The 18190-nt window shown below is 40.5% G+C and overlaps 1 protein-coding gene and 1 long non-coding RNA gene across 3 annotated transcripts; one reads left to right on the forward strand and one right to left on the reverse strand.

The window, feature by feature from the left end:
* Positions 1 to 1746: 1746 nt before the first annotated feature.
* LOC115795446 (myosin-7) lies at positions 1747 to 14288 on the forward strand. Of its 2 annotated transcripts, none has more exons than XM_030751352.1 (37): positions 1747 to 1947; positions 2045 to 2188; positions 2277 to 2433; positions 2525 to 2552; positions 2637 to 2748; positions 2865 to 2957; positions 3140 to 3203; positions 3294 to 3392; positions 3478 to 3581; positions 3667 to 3805; positions 5548 to 5666; positions 5751 to 5900; positions 6119 to 6289; positions 6370 to 6693; positions 6860 to 6934; positions 7059 to 7264; positions 7467 to 7590; positions 7754 to 7890; positions 8564 to 8819; positions 8923 to 9165; positions 9250 to 9426; positions 9503 to 9648; positions 9728 to 9818; positions 9910 to 10299; positions 10606 to 10732; positions 10809 to 10927; positions 11005 to 11201; positions 11283 to 11466; positions 11539 to 11704; positions 11788 to 11912; positions 12363 to 12671; positions 12753 to 12956; positions 13058 to 13354; positions 13484 to 13588; positions 13691 to 13786; positions 13877 to 14011; positions 14268 to 14288. In XM_030751352.1, the coding sequence occupies exons 1-37, from the start codon at positions 1747 to 1749 to the stop codon at positions 14286 to 14288; spliced, it is 5835 nt and encodes a 1944-aa protein (XP_030607212.1). The 2 variants fall into 2 exon arrangements, with proteins under 2 accessions (XP_030607212.1, XP_030607214.1); XM_030751354.1 differs by having other exon boundaries at positions 6370 to 6679; positions 6855 to 6934.
* Positions 7108 to 16032, reverse strand: LOC115795448 (uncharacterized). The gene is made up of 3 exons (XR_004021263.1): positions 15953 to 16032; positions 15679 to 15819; positions 7108 to 7243 (listed from the first exon to the last, which is right to left on the reverse strand). It is a non-coding gene; the product is annotated as an uncharacterized LOC115795448 (long non-coding RNA).
* Between the last annotated feature and the right edge of the window lie 2158 nt (positions 16033 to 18190).

Here is an 18190-nt window from a genome sequence, read left to right on the forward strand (position 1 = left end):
CTGAACCAGACCATTAAACCCATGTGACAACAATGACTTCAACTTTAATTTATTTACAAGCAGAGGCAAACCCCCCCCCCCAAAACAAAACAACTGACACACTGAATTCAGGTAGAATATACACATAAAGTGAAACCCAAAGAAAACTAAATATTAAGACATGAAATATATGAAATCTCACTTGAAATATCTAACCGGATTTTATCAGTATTATTAAAAAAAAAAACATAAAATTTCCAGTTATGATTTCAATGAATAAAACAAAAGCCATTTGATATCAAGCCTGTCCCTGATCTCCACCTCTTGCCCTCCCCTTTCTTTGTCCTGTGTATTGTCCTCTCCCTGCTTGTCACAAGGTGAAAGCAAATAGCAGCAGTACAACTTACCCAATTAGGAGAACGCTTTTTTAATGTGCAACCTTTCTCCAAAAATTCAGCCCATATTTGGTGGATAAAGAAGCTCTATTAAAGGAGGGAGGGCAGACGTGAGCCACGGGGCTCATCACTTCACTTGATTGAAGTTTGAGAGTCAAAGGTAAGCGAAAAAAAATATATATAACTTTGATGTTTAGAATAGAAGCATTTTAAGGACATACTTTACATGTGCATCATCTTCTTAGTATGGGATAATAAATGATGATGCTATGGTAGCTGTAATGGAATTTTTTTTTTTTTTCTTTTTTCATCTGGTTTGAACAGCAAGTCCTGACTTATCCTGGTCTTCCTTTGGAATCGAACCCACCCCACTGTAGGTAAAAACTGTGCTTAGTTTGAGTTCAAAAGTCCCCTACTTCACTCAGGAATTACATTTTTGTGGTTTATGTACAAATGCTGCTGCTTGATTTTTTAACACACTAAGAGGTCAGCCTATCCCCAGCAGGTTTTTTTTGGCAAAGCTTTCTTTAATGAAAGTGAGCGTATTAGAACATGATCGTACAGCCTCCTGTGGCAAAACTGTGATTCTGTAAAATCCAGCAATTTAAATAAAATTAAAAAGGCTTTTGCCACTCTATAGATTAGTATAGATTAGTTGTTGACTGACACCAGAGTGTTAAGTTTGATCCCCACAATAATAAAATCATAACATCATTACTATTTACACCGATCACTCACAGCAAAAAACCATCTGCCTAATATTGTGTATGCCCACCATGTGCTGCTAAAATCGCTGTGACTCCATGTGGGCATAGACACGAGACCTCTGGGGGTGTCCCGTGGTGTGTGGCACTGGTACATCTTCAGCAGATCCTCTGGGTCCTGGATTGAGGGGTGGGGAGTCCCTGGATTGCACCAGGGCATCCTGTGACTGCTCATTCAGATTGTGATCTGGAGAGTTTGAAGGATGCATCAACACTTCAGGTTCTTTGTCATGTTCCTCGTGTCATCTGTAAGCAACTGTTGCAGTGTGGAGGGTTTTTGGCTTTGCCCAGCAGACTGTGTCATGCTGGGGAAAGCCACTATTTTCATGAGTGGGTGTGTGGGTGGAGTTCTTGGTCTGCAACCATGCATGCACGAGTGGTACCTGACACCCACATGACTGTCAGAGTCCAAGATTGTGCAGCAGAACACTGCATTGTCATGAGATGATTGACGCTGTGGCTGATCCCTGTAGCTGTTCACACTGATGGTTAAGATAAATGCATTAGACGTTGTTCTTTTGCACACATTCTATAATAATTTTCAATGCATGACTCTGGCTTGTGTTCATTGTTAGATGCTCATCTTCATATTTGTAACAGGTTGAAACATGGGGGATGCTGCTATGAAAGAGTTTGGGACGGCGGCTCCTTATCTGAGAAAGTCAGACAAGGAGCGTCTGGAGGCCCAGACTCGCCCGTTTGACATGAAGAAAGAGTGCTTCGTTCCTGACCCCCAGGTTGAGTACGTTAAAGCAACCATAACTAGTCGTGATGGTGACAAAGTCACTGCTGAAACTGAGTTTGGAAAGGTAAATAAAGTTCAGGTTCTGCACAAGTACATGCATCTAAAAAGGACTTTGTTTCTGTTTTAGTTAATGTGGTTGTAAAATGTTTTTTTATTTGTAGACTGTGACCGTGAAGGAGTGTGATGTGCACCCTCAGAACCCGCCAAAGTTTGATAAAATTGAAGACATGGCGATGTTCACCTTCCTCCATGAGCCTGCTGTGCTGTTTAACCTCAAAGAGCGTTACGCAGCGTGGATGATCTATGTATGATTAATTAATATTAATTAATATCAAGCAGTTTCCTTGTGACTATGTAACAAATGATGTTGTCATTCTCATTACTTTCCTTTAGACCTACTCTGGGTTGTTCTGTGTGACTGTCAACCCCTACAAGTGGCTGCCAGTCTACAACCAGGAGGTGGTTGTTGCTTACAGAGGAAAGAAGAGGAGTGAAGCTCCTCCTCATATCTTCTCCATCTCTGATAATGCCTACCAGTACATGCTGGCAGGTACAAAAATCACTATTAGCTTTCATCTGGTTTGATAATTTGTTTGCACATCATCATTTTCTCTGATTTTCTGATAATCTTTTGCTGACAGACAGAGAAAACCAGTCAATCCTTATCACGTAAGTTACCTGGCCAACAAGAATCTTTTCAGCAGTTAAGGATCATACAGTTTCATACTAATTTATGTCTCTTCTTCTACTCAGCGGAGAATCTGGAGCTGGAAAGACCGTCAACACCAAGCGTGTCATTCAGTACTTTGCCAGCATTGCTGCTGTGCCCGGTGCTGGGAAGAAAGATCCAGCAGCAGAGAAGAAGGTTTGTCATATAAAATGCATTTCTAAACATTTCATAATAAAAGTTTCACTTGAGAAATACATTTTATGAATTTAGCCTTGCACTTAAAACTGTTTATTTGATTTTCACAATATCAGGGAACCCTGGAGGATCAAATCATCCAGGCTAACCCTGCTCTGGAGGCTTTTGGCAATGCCAAGACCATCAGGAATGACAACTCTTCCAGATTTGTGAGTGTCTTCTTCTTCTTTTGGCTGCTCGCTTCACTGTTTGCCACAGGGGAGCTCACCCTGCCTTTCACCCTATCCCTAGCATCCTGTCACACCAACCCTCTGCATGACTGTGGGACGATACATAGAAATATCTAAGTTGAACTGGATCAACAAAACTAAAATATCTTTCTAACTCTCAGGGTAAATTCATTCGTATTCACTTTGACAACCGAGGAAAGCTGGCCTCTGCTGACATTGAAACTTGTAAGTAACTGTGTTTATGTGGCAAATCTGATGGTAGACTCACCTGTTAACTTATCTGCACATCACACAAACAACTGATTTCTCTCACAGACCTTCTGGAAAAGTCTCGTGTGACCTACCAGCTCAAAGCCGAGAGGGACTACCACATTTTCTACCAGATCCTGTCTCAGGCAAAGCCTGAACTCCTGGGTACGCTGTCAGCAACATTAAGATCTATCACTATATGCAATTAAAGCTAGACATTTTGTAATTTTATATTTTTCTACCTCCTTAGAGATGCTGCTCATCACCAACAACCCCTATGACTACGCCTTCATCTCCCAAGGAGAGACAACAGTGGCCTCCATCAATGATTCTGAAGAGCTGATGGCCACTGATGTGAGCTGAAGTCCTTCCAAATATGAGCTTATAAGCCAACTTTTGAAATGTCAGAAATGCATTTTTGATCATATGTCATACTCAGGAAGCATTTGATGTCCTGGGCTTCACTCAAGAAGAAAAGAACAGTATGTACAAGCTGACTGGAGCCGTCATGCATCATGGCAACATGAAATTTAAGCAGAAGCAGAGAGAGGAGCAGGCAGAGGCAGATGGCACTGAAGGTGAGGAAAGACTTTTGGCAACCTGCAGTCACTGAAAACATTTGTGGGCATTAATGATTTTAAATCAAAACCAGAGATGGCAAAAGTACTGACATTATGTACTTAAGTAGAAGTAAAAGTACTTGTGTTAAAAAATACTTTGGTAAAAGTTGAAGTACTGGTTCAACTTCTTTACTTAAGTAAAAGTAAAATACAGGCTCTGAAATGTACTCAAAGTAAGAAAGTAAAAGTAGTTCTTTGGAGGACGTTTCTACCAGATATTTTTATGTAAAGCTAACTGAACCTTATTATATACCTTTCGCCCTATGATAGCTGGGATAGGCTCCAGCCCCCCTGTGACCCTGAACAGGATAAGTGGAAGATAATGGATGGATGGATGGATGGATGGATAATATAATACATGTGAATACAAATGTTATTCCAATCTAAATTTTAATCCTAATGAATGCACTCAGCTTGAATCTGTTATGTAGGACACAAACTGTTAAAGGGAATTTAAACACAGCTCTATTCTCTGTGTCCTCCATAGTAGTGGGTGACTGTGCCTCCACCTAAACACAGACATGAGGATACTCAGGGGTTACAGTGGGATTCAATAGGTGGAGAAACCCTAAGATCAGCTGTAGTGGCTCTGCATGGGGAGAAGAATCACAGCTTTCTATTGTGAGCTGCAGTAAATGATGTTGGTGTGCAGACTGTGATCAGCTGACCTGCTGCTGCTGCTCTGAGGTTTACTGCTCTGTGTGGATGAACTGAACTCACAAAGATGTAACCCAGTATTTCACAGCTCTCTGAGCTGATCTCCATCCCCTACACTGACAGCATACAGGCTGTAGAAATGTTGGATTCAGTGAATGAATCTCAGCATCAGCAGCTTTGATTCAAACTCATCTCTGCTGCACTGATGTAACCTGTAACTCTGACCATGAACACAGCCTCTGTGCACCAACACAGAGCTTTACTGTAAATACAGTACAACAAGCTGACTTGTTTATTACGTACTAAACTGCAGTATTTTCATACAATCTTTGAATAACACAAAGTCAGCATACCTCAGTTTGTTTTCCAGTCCTTACCTTTAAATCTAACCTCTCTTCTTCCTCTCCTGTCCTCTTTCTCCATCTCTGAGTGAACTTCTCTCTCTTTGCTCTCCCTGAAATACAGCAGCTCTTCTTTTAGCTAGCAGACACACTGTGTGACAAACTGCACACACTTTGTGTGTTTGCTGATATTTGTTGAGCATTCAGAAACATTGCACTTAAAATTACCTGCCACACGTTACTCCCTTTATGCTCGCTCCTCTTCAGTAGCACTAATTAAGCTGTTTATGTCCCGTGAGCACAATTTACAGACTCGGTCTGGCCCGCTGTAACCCCTGATTATAGTGCTATATGATACATAAATTATATGGGTTTGCGTATTTAATCCCTTTGAGCGCAATTGTCTCTTATGTGATTTTATTCCTCCGTTTAGGCTCAGATCGTTTGATGTTTGATGGCGCACTGACCGGAAATGCAAACTTCCCTCTGACGTGTAAAAAAGTAACAAGTCTGTTTTGAAAATGTAAGAAGTAGAAAGTACAGATACTTGTGTAAAAATGTAGGGAGTAAAAGTAAAAAGTAGTCAGAAAAATAAATACTCAAGTAAAGTACAGATACCTGAAAAATGTGCTTAAAAACAGTAACGAAGTATTTGTACTTCGTTACTTCCCACCTCTGATCAAAACTGATACTTTGCCATAGATGCTGACAAAACAGCGTATCTGATGGGCCTGAACTCTGCTGATCTCATCAAAGGGCTCTGCCACCCAAGAGTCAAAGTAGGAAACGAGTGGGTCACCAAGGGACAGAATGTCGCCCAGGTGAGAAAATATGAATTTTAGGTTTAATACTAAAATAGTCCTGAAAGCTTGACCAAGGTGTATTTTTATGCATTTCCTTGTTAGGTGTACTACGCTGTTAGTGCACTCTCTAAGGCAGTGTATGAGAGGATGTTCCTGTGGATGGTAATGAGAATCAACCAGTCCCTGGACACCAAACAACCCCGCCAGTATTTTATTGGCGTGCTTGACATTGCTGGATTTGAGATCTTTGATGTGAGTTTGAAAGCATTAAATACTTTTTATATGGTCACTTTTACTTTTTATATGGTCGCTTTTATATACTTTTTATATGGTCACCAAAGTACAACAAACAGTCGCCTTGCGGTGATTGTTGTGATTTGGCGCTATATAAATAAAATTGAATTGAATAGAAGTACTGGGTGTGACAGTACACTTTCAATCCTAATCACACTGGTCAATTTCACTTCCAGTTCAACACCTTTGAGCAGCTGTGCATCAACTTCACCAACGAAAAACTGCAGCAGTTTTTCAACCACCACATGTTTGTACTGGAGCAGGAAGAGTACAAGAAAGAGGGCATTGAATGGACTTTCATTGATTTTGGTATGGATCTGCAGGCCTGCATTGACCTCATTGAAAAGGTGAGACACTGGACTTTTACCTGTTCAGGGAAAATTAGTACAAATATGGTCCTAAAAACACTCAAATCTTGCCCCTACAGCCCATGGGTATCATGTCCATCCTTGAAGAGGAGTGCATGTTCCCCAAAGCCAGTGATACCACCTTTAAAGCTAAGCTTTATGACAACCACTTGGGGAAATCCAACAACTTCCAGAAGCCCAGAGTTGTCAAAGGAAAACCAGAGGCTCACTTTGCCTTGGTTCACTATGCTGGAATTGTCGATTATAATATCAACAACTGGTTGGTGAAGAACAAGGATCCTCTGAATGAGACTGTTGTGGCACTGTACCAAAAGTCTACCCTCAAGCTGCTTGCAACCCTCTTTGCAAATTATGCTGGAGCTGACTCAGGTTTGTTTTACAAAGTTACTAGCATATTAGTTTAGAAGTGATTTTTAATGCATCATGTAAAAAGCCCCTGGCCCTTCCCATCCCATCCCACCACCACCAACTCTATCTTACTGCATCTATTTAAAAATATCTTCAATACAGCTGTAATTTTAATTTTAATTTTGTTTTTGTTTAGCTCAGGAATCTGGTGGGAAGGGCAAAGGTGGAACAAAGAAGAAAGGTTCGTCCTTCCAAACTGTATCAGCTTTGCACAGGGTAAGACCAGTATAATTTTGTTTGTAATAAATTACCTAATAGAATCATCTTTTCAGAATTTAAGACATTTTTAAGATACAGTGGTCATTGGAAATCAATTATTTACTCTGTGCTGTGACATCAGGAGAACTTGAACAAGCTGATGACCAACTTGAGGTCGACTCACCCTCACTTTGTACGTTGCATCATCCCCAATGAGACCAAGACTCCTGGGGCCATGGAGAACCCTCTGGTGATGCACCAGCTGCGCTGTAATGGTGTGCTGGAAGGCATCAGGATCTGCAGAAAGGGCTTCCCCAACAGGATCCTCTACGGAGATTTCAAGCAGAGGTGTCTCACAGATACATGGATAATTGACATATAAGGAAAATACATCAAATTTCTTAGCTTAGTTATACTACAAGATTCATATTACATTTTGTTATTTAATCAGGGGCTGTGTCAAACTGAGATAAAGTTATTCATAGATGTGTGTTTTGGTAGTTTGACATTTTACATAACATGTTGAAATGATCTCTTGTTTTTATTAAAGGTATCGCATTTTAAACCCAAGTGCTATTCCTGAGGGACAGTTCATCGATAACAAGAAGGCTTCAGAGAAGCTTTTGGGTTCTTTGGATATAGACCACAACCAGTACAAACTAGGGCACACCAAGGTCAGTACTGCTCGACTAAACTTTGGGATATACTGTATACATACATATACCTTCATTTGTATTATTCTTAGTGTTATCATGTGCATGGTGGTAACAATGTGGCCACGAGTCATTCTCTAACACACACGAGCAAGTTCCTTCAACATAGGTTTCTTTTTCTTAGGTATTCTTCAAAGCTGGTTTGCTCGGTCTACTGGAGGAGATGCGAGATGACCGTTTAGCTCTAATCATCACCAGGATCCAGGCAAGATCCCGAGGTGTTCTGGCAAGAATTGAGTTTCAGAAGATTGTTGAACGCAGGTATTTGCACAATAAAAAAAACACAATTAATTCCAAAGTTAGAGGAAAATGGAACAGAAAAAGAATGACAAAACATTTTTACTACTAACTGAAGGTCAGAAAACTCAAATCTTCCTGTCAAACCACAGTTTGGTTGTATGCTCTGGTCCTTGGTCTCTGGAAGGTTTCACACCAATAATTTTAGGACCAAAGTGAAAGTCTAAAAGGTTGAACCACATCAAAGGTGTCAAAGAACCCTGAAATGGCATCCGGTTCACAGTACTGAAGTACTGGCCGGAGCTCAGGAGGTAGAGCAGGTCACCTACTGATCTGAAGGTCAGCGGTTCAAGCTGCATGCCAAAGTATCCTTGGGCAAAATATTGAACCCCAAGTTGCTCTCTGACGCAAGCGTTGGAGTGTGAATGTTTAGATAATAAAAGCACTTAGCTTAGTTAATCATGGAAGTGTTTGTATGAATGGGGTAAATGTAAACATGTTGTATAAGCGCTTTGAGTGCTCAGACAGAGTAGAAAAGCGCTATAAGAACTAGTCTATTTACCTTTTACTGAAGTATTAAACTGAAGAATTAAAGAAAAAAAGATTCACTGGCACCAAATCATGTTTGTAATAGATGCAGAACACCAATTAAATTGTCTGCTTTATTACACCATTTTTACTAATCAAATGTCCACAGGGATGCTCTTCTTGTGATCCAGTGGAATATCCGTGCATTCATGGGGGTCAAAAATTGGCCCTGGATGAAGCTGTACTTCAAGATCAAACCTCTGCTGAAGTCAGCAGAGACTGAGAAAGAGATGGCCAACATGAAGGAAGAGTTTGCCAAACTTAAAGAGGCTTATGCAAAATCAGAAGCCCGGAGGAAGGAACTCGAGGAGAAAATGGTCACTCTTCTCCAAGAGAAGAATGACCTGCAGCTCCAAGTTCAGGCTGTATGTTAAAAATTGTTTCTTACAGCTTAATAACTAATATCAACATCACATTCTGTTTTATGTCTGCTAAAGCTGTATGTCGTGCTGTTGTCTCCAAAAACAGGAGCAAGATAATCTTTGCGATGCTGAAGAAAGATGTGAAGGGCTGATCAAGAGCAAGATTCAGCTGGAGGCAAAAATCAAAGAGCTGACAGAAAGGCTGGAGGATGAGGAGGAGATGAATTCTGAACTGACTGCTAAGAAGAGGAAGCTGGAGGATGAATGCTCCGAGCTGAAGAAAGACATTGATGACTTGGAGTTAACTCTAGCTAAAGTGGAGAAAGAGAAGCATGCCACTGAGAACAAGGTATTATAAAACATACAAAAGACAGACACAGACAACAATGCTAACATTGTTCTGACAGTAGGGTCTATGCAACACTTGCAACAGGTGAAGAACCTTGTTGAGGAGATGGCTGCTCAGGATGAAATCATTGCCAAGCTCACCAAGGAAAAGAAAGCCTTACAGGAAGCTCACCAGCAAACTTTGGATGACCTGCAGAGTGAGGAAGACAAAGTCAACACTCTGACCAAGGCCAAGACTAAGCTGGAGCAGCAAGTGGATGATGTAAGAACTTACAAAATTAATTCCACTTTTACTGTATAATAATTTGACTACATAAGGTCTTTTTTATTGCCCACAGCTTGAGGGGTCTTTGGAGCAAGAAAAGAAAGTACGTATGGACCTTGAGAGAGCAAAGAGGAAGCTTGAAGGAGACCTCAAGTTAGCTCAAGAAAGTATCATGGACCTGGAAAATGACAAGCAGCAACTCGAAGAAAGGCTGAAAAAGTAAGATGGGAGGCAGTTTTTCATAACTAAGCTGTAAGTTGGGCAATAGCCAACAGGCCTTATGTTTGTCCATCCACAGGAAGGATTTTGAGATTAATCAGCTGAATGGTAAAATAGAAGATGAACAGGCAATGAGTAGCCAGCTCCAGAAAAAACTGAAGGAGTTGCAGGTAATAAAAGAAGTATGAAAAAGTGTGTGAAAAGGACCACAATTTATAGGAAGAAAATTTCATGTCAGGGTTTGTTTTGATTTTGGTCTAGGCCCGCATTGAGGAGCTGGAGGAAGAGCTTGAAGCAGAGCGAGCAGCCCGAGCCAAGGTGGAGAAGCAGAGAGCTGACCTGGCCAGAGAGCTGGAGGAGATCAGTGAGAGGCTGGAGGAGGCTGGAGGAGCAACAGCTGCTCAGATCGAGATGAACAAGAAGAGGGAGGCCGAGTTCCAGAAGCTGCGCAGAGACCTCGAAGAGTCCACTCTGCATCATGAAGCCACTACTGCCACACTCAGGAAGAAACAAGCTGACAGTGTTGCTGAGCTGGGAGAGCAGATTGACAACCTGCAGAGAGTCAAGCAGAAACTGGAGAAGGAGAAGAGTGAGCTCAGACTGGAGCTGGATGACGTGGTCTCCAATATGGAACAAATTGTCAAGGCAAAGGCAAGTTACTTTTAAGTATGAGGTTTTGTTCTCGTTGCCACATTAAACATTCATTTTGTAATGATGTAATGAATGAATGAATGAATGAATGAAGTTTATTGCCATGTGGGTGAACAAGTTCACACATTGGAAATTGCAGTTACAGAACACCATCCAAGAATACACAAAACACAACACACATGGGGGGATATGTGTCCTCGGGTCATGCAGCCGACTTGCAGCGCTACCTTTGGCAGGAGGAGAAAACAACACATCATGGGGAAGTTAGGTTAAAAATGTGCCATTCCTGCTGCTTTCTGTTCACAGACCAACTTGGAGAAAATGTGCAGGTCTCTGGAAGACCAGATGAATGAATATAAAACAAAAGCAGAAGAGGGACAGCGCACCATCAATGACTTCACCATGCAGAGAGCAAAGCTTCAGACTGAGAATGGTATGCATTAGATTTGAACAGCATATTTTATTTGTGCCAATGTGCAGAACTAAATTTAAACTTATGCATAAATAAGGTGAATTTGCAAGACAGCTCGAGGAAAAAGATTCCCTGGTGTCTCAACTTACAAGAGGAAAACAGTCCTACACTCAGCAAATTGAAGACCTGAAAAGACAACTGGAGGAAGAAATCAAGGTAACAAAGATCAATGTGACCTCAGTAGGTAGAGACTATTGGTAAACCCAGTGCATAAAAATACGCTTTGATTTTAGGCCAAGAATGCATTGGCCCATGCAGTGCAGTCCTCTCGCCATGACTGTGACCTGCTCAGGGAGCAGTATGAGGAGGAGCAGGAGGCTAAAGGTGAACTGCAGCGCAGCATGTCCAAGGCCAACTCTGAGGTGGCTCAGTGGAGAACCAAGTATGAAACTGATGCAATCCAGAGGACTGAGGAACTGGAAGAGGCCAAGTAAGTCAAATCCATTTTCTCTCCAATAGCTCAGCAAAGGTTAAGAGCATCTAACCACAAATAAATTCCTTCATAACTTAGAAAGAAGCTGGCTCAGCGTCTGCAGGAGGCTGAGGAGGCTGTTGAAGCAGTAAATGCTAAATGCTCCTCTCTGGAGAAGACCAAACACAGATTGCAGAACGAGATTGAAGATCTCATGGTGGATGTAGAGAGGTCTAATGCTGCTGCTGCCGCTCTGGACAAGAAACAAAGAAACTTTGACAAGGTTTCAATTCAGTACCTCTTATTTCAGTGAGGGTAAGGCAAAGCATTTATCTAACATGAAAACTGTTTGCAGGTCTTGGCAGAATGGAAACAAAAGTACGAGGAGTCTCAAACAGAGCTGGAGAGCTCTCAGAAGGAGGCCAGGTCTCTGAGCACTGAACTCTTCAAACTGAAGAACTCCTACGAAGAATCTCTTGAACATTTGGAGACCATGAAGAGAGAGAACAAGAACTTACAAGGTCAGTCAGTTATCCATGAGAAACCATACATGAAGCATTTGCTGTCATTCTGACTTTCTTTGGTTTGACCTTTTGGCCCTTAGAGGAAATATCTGACCTCACTGAACAAATTAGTGAGGGTGGAAAAAGTATTCATGAGCTTGAAAAGATTCGAAAGCAGTTGGAACAAGAGAAGTCTGAGATACAGACAGCTCTGGAGGAAGCAGAGGTAAAAAGTGGACCTTTTTACATTTGAATGATTCTAGGTTCCATCCATCCATCCATCCGTCAATCCATCCGTCCATCCATCCATTCATCCATCCATCCATCCATTCATCTGTCCGTCAATCCATCCATCCATCCATCCGTCCATCCGTCCGTCAATCCATCCATCCATCCATTAATCCGTCCGTCAGTCTGTCCGTCCATCCATCCATCTGTCCGTCAATCCATCCATCCATCCATCCGTCAATCCATCCATCCATCCGTCCATCCATCCATCCATCCATCCATCCGTCCGTCCGTCCGTCCGTCCGTCCGTCTGCCCGTCCATCCATCCATCCATCCATCCATCCATCCATCCATCCATCCATCCATCCATCTTCTTCTTACACTTTTCTAATTCAGGGTCGTGGGGGTAGCTATATAGTACTCATATTTATTGTTTCATTTGTGACAGGCCACACTGGAGCATGAGGAAGGGAAGATTCTCAGAGCCCAGCTTGAGTTTAACCAGGTAAAGGCTGACATCGAGCGCAAGCTGGCTGAGAAGGATGAAGAAATGGAGCAAGCGAAGAGAAACCACCAGCGAATTGTGGATACTCTTCAGAGCTCTCTTGAGGCTGAGACTCGCAGCAGGAATGAGGCTCTACGTCTGAAAAAGAAGATGGAGGGAGACCTCAATGAGATGGAGATCCAGCTGAGCCAGGCCAACAGGCAGGCAGCTGAGGCCCAGAAACAGCTTAAGGCAGTCCATGCACATCTGAAGGTCAGATACAATTATTCTACTTCTTTAAAAACAAAAGTAAAACAAAACACAATTTTAAATCCTTTGGCTTTCCATTTTAAGGATACTCAACTTCATCTCGATGACTCTCTGCGAGCCAATGATGACCTTAAAGAGAATATCGCCATTGTTGAGAGACGCAACAACCTTCTTCAGGCTGAACTGGAGGAACTGAGGGCTGCTCTGGAGCAAACGGAGAGAAGTCGCAAACTTGCTGAGCAAGAGCTGCTGGATGTTAGTGAGAGGGTGCAGCTACTGCACTCACAGGTAAGATATACAGGTTGTTGTTGTGGTTGTGTATACAACACATTTCAGCTCAGTTGTATCAACAGTTTTCACCCTGAATAATGTTCATTATCTTAAAACAGAACACAAGTTTGATAAACCAGAAAAAGAAGTTAGAAGCTGACACAGCCCAGCTTCAGACAGAAGTAGAAGATGCAGCACAGGAGTGCAGGAATGCAGAGGAAAAGGCCAAGAAGGCCATTACTGATGCTGCCATGATGGCAGAGGAGCTGAAGAAAGAGCAGGACACCAGCGCTCATCTGGAGCGCATGAAGAAGAACATGGAGCAAACCATCAAAGACCTGCAGCACCGCCTGGATGAAGCTGAGCAGATCGCCATGAAGGGAGGCAAGAAGCAGGTGCAGAAGCTCGAAGCCAGGGTGAGCATCACACTCTAATCTCCCCGTATAGTGTCCTTGATTCTGGCATCATCAAATATATCAAATAAATATGTAGTTTAAATTAAAGCGATGCTGCCTGAATTCTGTTGTGGGATCCAAATCCTGCAGGTCAAGGAGCTTGAAAATGAGGTGGAAAGTGAGCAGAAAAAGGCCAGCGACGCTGTAAAGGGAGTAAGAAAGTATGAAAGGCGTATCAAGGAGCTCACTTATCAGGTAACTGGAATTGTATACCAGCGTTTGCTTGTGTGATAAAAAATGTACTCACAATCACACGATGTCTAAAATTTTAACCTGCGTTGTTCTTGTAATATTTAGACTGAAGAAGACCGCAAAAATCTAGCACGTCTTCAAGACTTGGTGGACAAGCTGCAGCTAAAGGTCAAATCCTACAAGAAGGCTGCAGAGGAAGCTGTGAGTTACCCAGAGTTTAACCACCATACATTACAGGATCACTGAGTCAAATATTTCTTCAGCAAATCAAATTGTGCTTCCCCCGTACAGGAGGAACAGGCCAACAATAATCTCACCAAGTTCCGCAAACTTCAACATGAGCTCGATGAAGCTGAGGAGCGAGCTGACATTGCTGAGTCTCAGGTCAACAAGCTACGTGCCAAAAGCCGCGATGTGGGCTCAAAGGTTTGTATGTGTATATGTAAAAAAAAATGCATTAGTCTAGAATATTAGAGCTCTCATAGCACCCTGTTGAAAGATCACAACACAAAGTTTAGGTTTATTATCCTTTCCTGCTTAGTGTACCATGTACCATCAATGTAGTCTCACTGTACAATTGATTACAAAATATTTTTACTGCATTTACAATTGAGCTGCTCTTCTTAAATCCAAAGAGTTCATTGTTTTTTACCAAACTTTTATTTTCAATTTTGTGTTTCAGAAAGGGCTCGATGAAGAATGAAGTTCTCCCTGAAAACATCCTTTCTGAGACGCCTCTTGCACCGGTGTCTCCCTAAGCATGTGATTTTGTTTAGTAGAATAAATTTGATGAGCATCTCAACCAGCTTTGTGAGTTTTTATTGACACAAATGTTTGTTGTTTCTACTGGTGAGAACTACACTTAAATATATAAAATTCTGGCTACACTACAAAAAAATTAAATAAATAAATAAAAAGAAAATTGACAAAGAAAAAGTAAATGTCGTAGTTTTTAAATGTCAATCACTGGCATTTAAGCATTGTATTGTAAGGAATGTAATTCTATGTTATTGAATTTTCCTATCGATATAGTAATATAGTTATATTGATTTCCCTCCCTCACTTGAAATGAAATAATTCTGACAATATAGAGATGAAAATTTTTATTTCCAGTGATTTCAGTGATCAGTTAAAAACCCTGTCATGGTTTTAATCTCAACAATCACATATGTATTTTAAAAGGAAATAATTCATGTGGGTTAAAAAAAAATCATACAATAAAACACTGAGAAAATAAAAAGGTCTGCATGCATTTCCAGAAAAATCAAACACCAGAAATGAGTGACAAATGAAACCTGCACACAGGTCAGTACCACAGACTGAATCAGTATCTCTGAGCTTTTAAAAACAATAACGTGTGCCAGAAAACTATTTGTCTCTTATGAATGATACTTTCATTTCTATCATCACTGGGCTGCTTTTATCCCTCACTCATCAGTCAGTCAAACATGAAATGATCGCCAGATGGTGCTCACGTGTCCATTTTTCCTTTGATAAAGAAAGCAGTATGAAAAGGTCACGTGAAAGTAACAAAACTCACTTTTGCATATTAATAACGCCTAAGACTTTTTACAAAAAATTTCTTTGGCTTTTCAGCCATTTTATATTTTAGATGTTTTAGATTTTCCTGTAACATGTCACCTAAAAATAAACTCAAATACATACAGTATTGATATATTATTTGTTTCTTTGAGAGGAAATCTATTCAGTCCTTTTTTGAGGTATCTGAATTCGACAGAGACTGAAATTGGTGAAGATGGCATTGACTTCAAAAGCCTCACAAGTGAGACGTGATACAAAGATTGGACTGCAGAATTCAGTTTGATGGTTTAAACGAGCAAAGAAATCCACATTTTTAGTGTTGAGCTTACTGAAATGACCCTACCAACCAAAACAATCCTGACAAAATTTTATTTCTAATTCAAAACTAATTAATTCAAACCGATCGGAAAAATCTTTCTTCTCATTGGGCACAGAAAATTGGGCAATATCCAGAGGCATAACCACTTAGATCTGACTATTTATTTCCATTCTGATATGACTGCAGACAAAAACGCCTGAAAATCTAAACCTGAAAAACTGAAACTACTTACCTTCACATCCACAGGAGTGCCCGGCCTTTCTTATAACAAGCAGCCTCTTTTTGTAGCCATGAGGGGAGGGAGTACAGCGCACAAGCAGACTTGACAGACTGACAGCAGATCATCTGGACTTGGTGTATCCTCCTTGAGAAACTAGGACATTATTAGCAAGAGTTTATTATGTCTAAATGTTTTGTAATTTATCCATTTCTGCAATGAGAAATTAGAAGTTCTGCATACTAGATAATAAAGGTTAATAATAAAGGTTTGAAATGGTCAACAGTACCTTTCCATTATTTCCCCATGTCCTGGTCACTGCCTCAACAGAAGCCAAGCAGTACTCAGGATTTGCAGAGGTCCATAGTCTGAATGAGTGAGGAGAGGACAAGGGAGGAGAACAATCAACTCCTGTGAGCCTCTGCTCAAACTCAACACCCCCTTAGAAGTGACCTTTCACAATAACATAGAACAAATTCTGCCAATAGCTTTGCTGGCTCCAGTTTCAAACTTAAGAGAGGCAAGGTGCCTCACACCTTCCTCTGTGCGTTCATGTGATCATAAAAGTCAAAGACACAAAGACTGTGACAGCTGGGAATGAGACCTTAAATGGATGGAGAAGTTCTCTCCGAGAGCCTGGAATAGACAGAGGATAAGTAAAGGAGAAGAAAACACTGGTTCAAAGGTCAGCAGGGACAGCGCTGGTGGGATGAGATCTGATAGAAAAGAGCATAACTCTAGAAGGATTTCATTTGTGCCAGAGTTTCATTAAATATTCTTCATCAGACCAAAGAAAATCCATCCTATTCCACATGTCAGAGTGCTCCTGTTTGACATCGTTTAATAAAAGCTAATTTTTTTATTTCGAAAACATAAGTTAACATGTAATTTATTTTCATTTGAACTGAATGTAGATTAATTTACTACATACCTTTATATAAATGACATATTATCCACCAGCACACTATAGTATATATAGTATACTGTTGCTTTCTCTTGAGGTTATCACCTGTTGCTGCTGGTCAAAGAAAAAATAAAAAGCAGTCCCAACTACCTGCGTCACAAGCTGTCCCCAAACTATCCTCTGAACCGCCAAGCCCTCAAAGGCAGCCAGCAGGAATTTCACAAGTTATCTTTGTGCTCAAGGATAAAGAGAAGAAAACAATTCCATGTCAACAGAAGCCGGCCAAGGGCACTCGCTGCACGTCAACTTTAAAGGCTGATGTATATATATATATATATATATATATATATATATATATATATATATATATATATATATATATATATATATATATATATATATATATATATATATATGTCACAGCAATAAGAATTTGTTCGTATACTGTATTTATTTGACACAAGTTTTAACAATAAAATTCTGTGCAAACAATTAAATCATTCATATTTCTTGTTATTAAATACATATCAGTGGTTCATTTCTGCTTTCTCCTCTTGTCTTCTAGTGGTGAAAATAAAACATTAATTTTTTTATAAAATAGAATCAGATAAAAGTTTTACTTTATCTAGCTTTAAACTGATCTGGTCTTCAAAAAAACTAAATCCAGGTGTTCTCTGGTTATGATCTGAGACAGAAAAAAAAAAAAATCACTTATGAGTTATAAAGAGTTACATCCACTAATTTATCCAAACCTACTCAGTGAAAAAGCTGTTACCCCCTAAAGCTACCTGGCAGTGAGCCTTTCACATAAATATGGAGAAATTTTGTCCCATTTGTCTTTGTTTTTTAAATTCAGCCACACTGGAGCATGATTGGCCTGTTTAGGGTCATGACAAAGCATCCGATTTAAGTCCAGACTTTGAGTAGGCCACTCCAAAACCTTCATTTTAATATTTTTTTGCCATTCGGAGGTGGACTTGCTGCTTTGTTTTGCTGTGTAACCAAGTGCACTTGAGCTTCAGGGCACAAACTAATGGACGGACTTTCTTCTTCAGGATTTTCTTGTAAAGAGCAGAATTCGTGGTTCCACTAATTATAATAATCAATCAGGTCCAGCAAAGCAGCCCCAGACCATCACAGTACCACCACCATGTCTGGCTGTTGCTATGATGTTTTTTTTTTTTAAATGCTGTGTTAGTTTTATGTCAGATGTAACACAACGCAAACCTTCCAAAAAGTTCAAATTTTGTCTCATCAGCTCACTGATCATGGGAATCATCAAGAGGATTCATGGCAAATGTGAGATGAGACTCTGTGTTCTTTTCGGTCAGGGCGGAAATCATCAATTAAAAAGTGCAAAGTCAAATATTAAAATTTGTTTGATGATCTGAGACCTGTTCCAAATGTTCAGTGACAGGTCATTACACCGATGACCGCTGATGACAAGCTATATATATATATTCTATACATATACATAAGTACTGTCTATCTCATCTAAAGGAGAGATGCTGTTGCTCCGGTGACACCGGTGATTAAAAATAGGAAGCTCATACACCTTGATCAATTAAATATTACAGACTGTAAATTAACAATAGAAACAGTTATATGACTCATACTGCTGCA

The sequence above is a fragment of the Archocentrus centrarchus genome, chromosome 17 (genome assembly GCF_007364275.1).
Source record: "Archocentrus centrarchus isolate MPI-CPG fArcCen1 chromosome 17, fArcCen1, whole genome shotgun sequence".
Classification (NCBI taxonomy): Eukaryota; Metazoa; Chordata; class Actinopteri; order Cichliformes; family Cichlidae; genus Archocentrus; species Archocentrus centrarchus.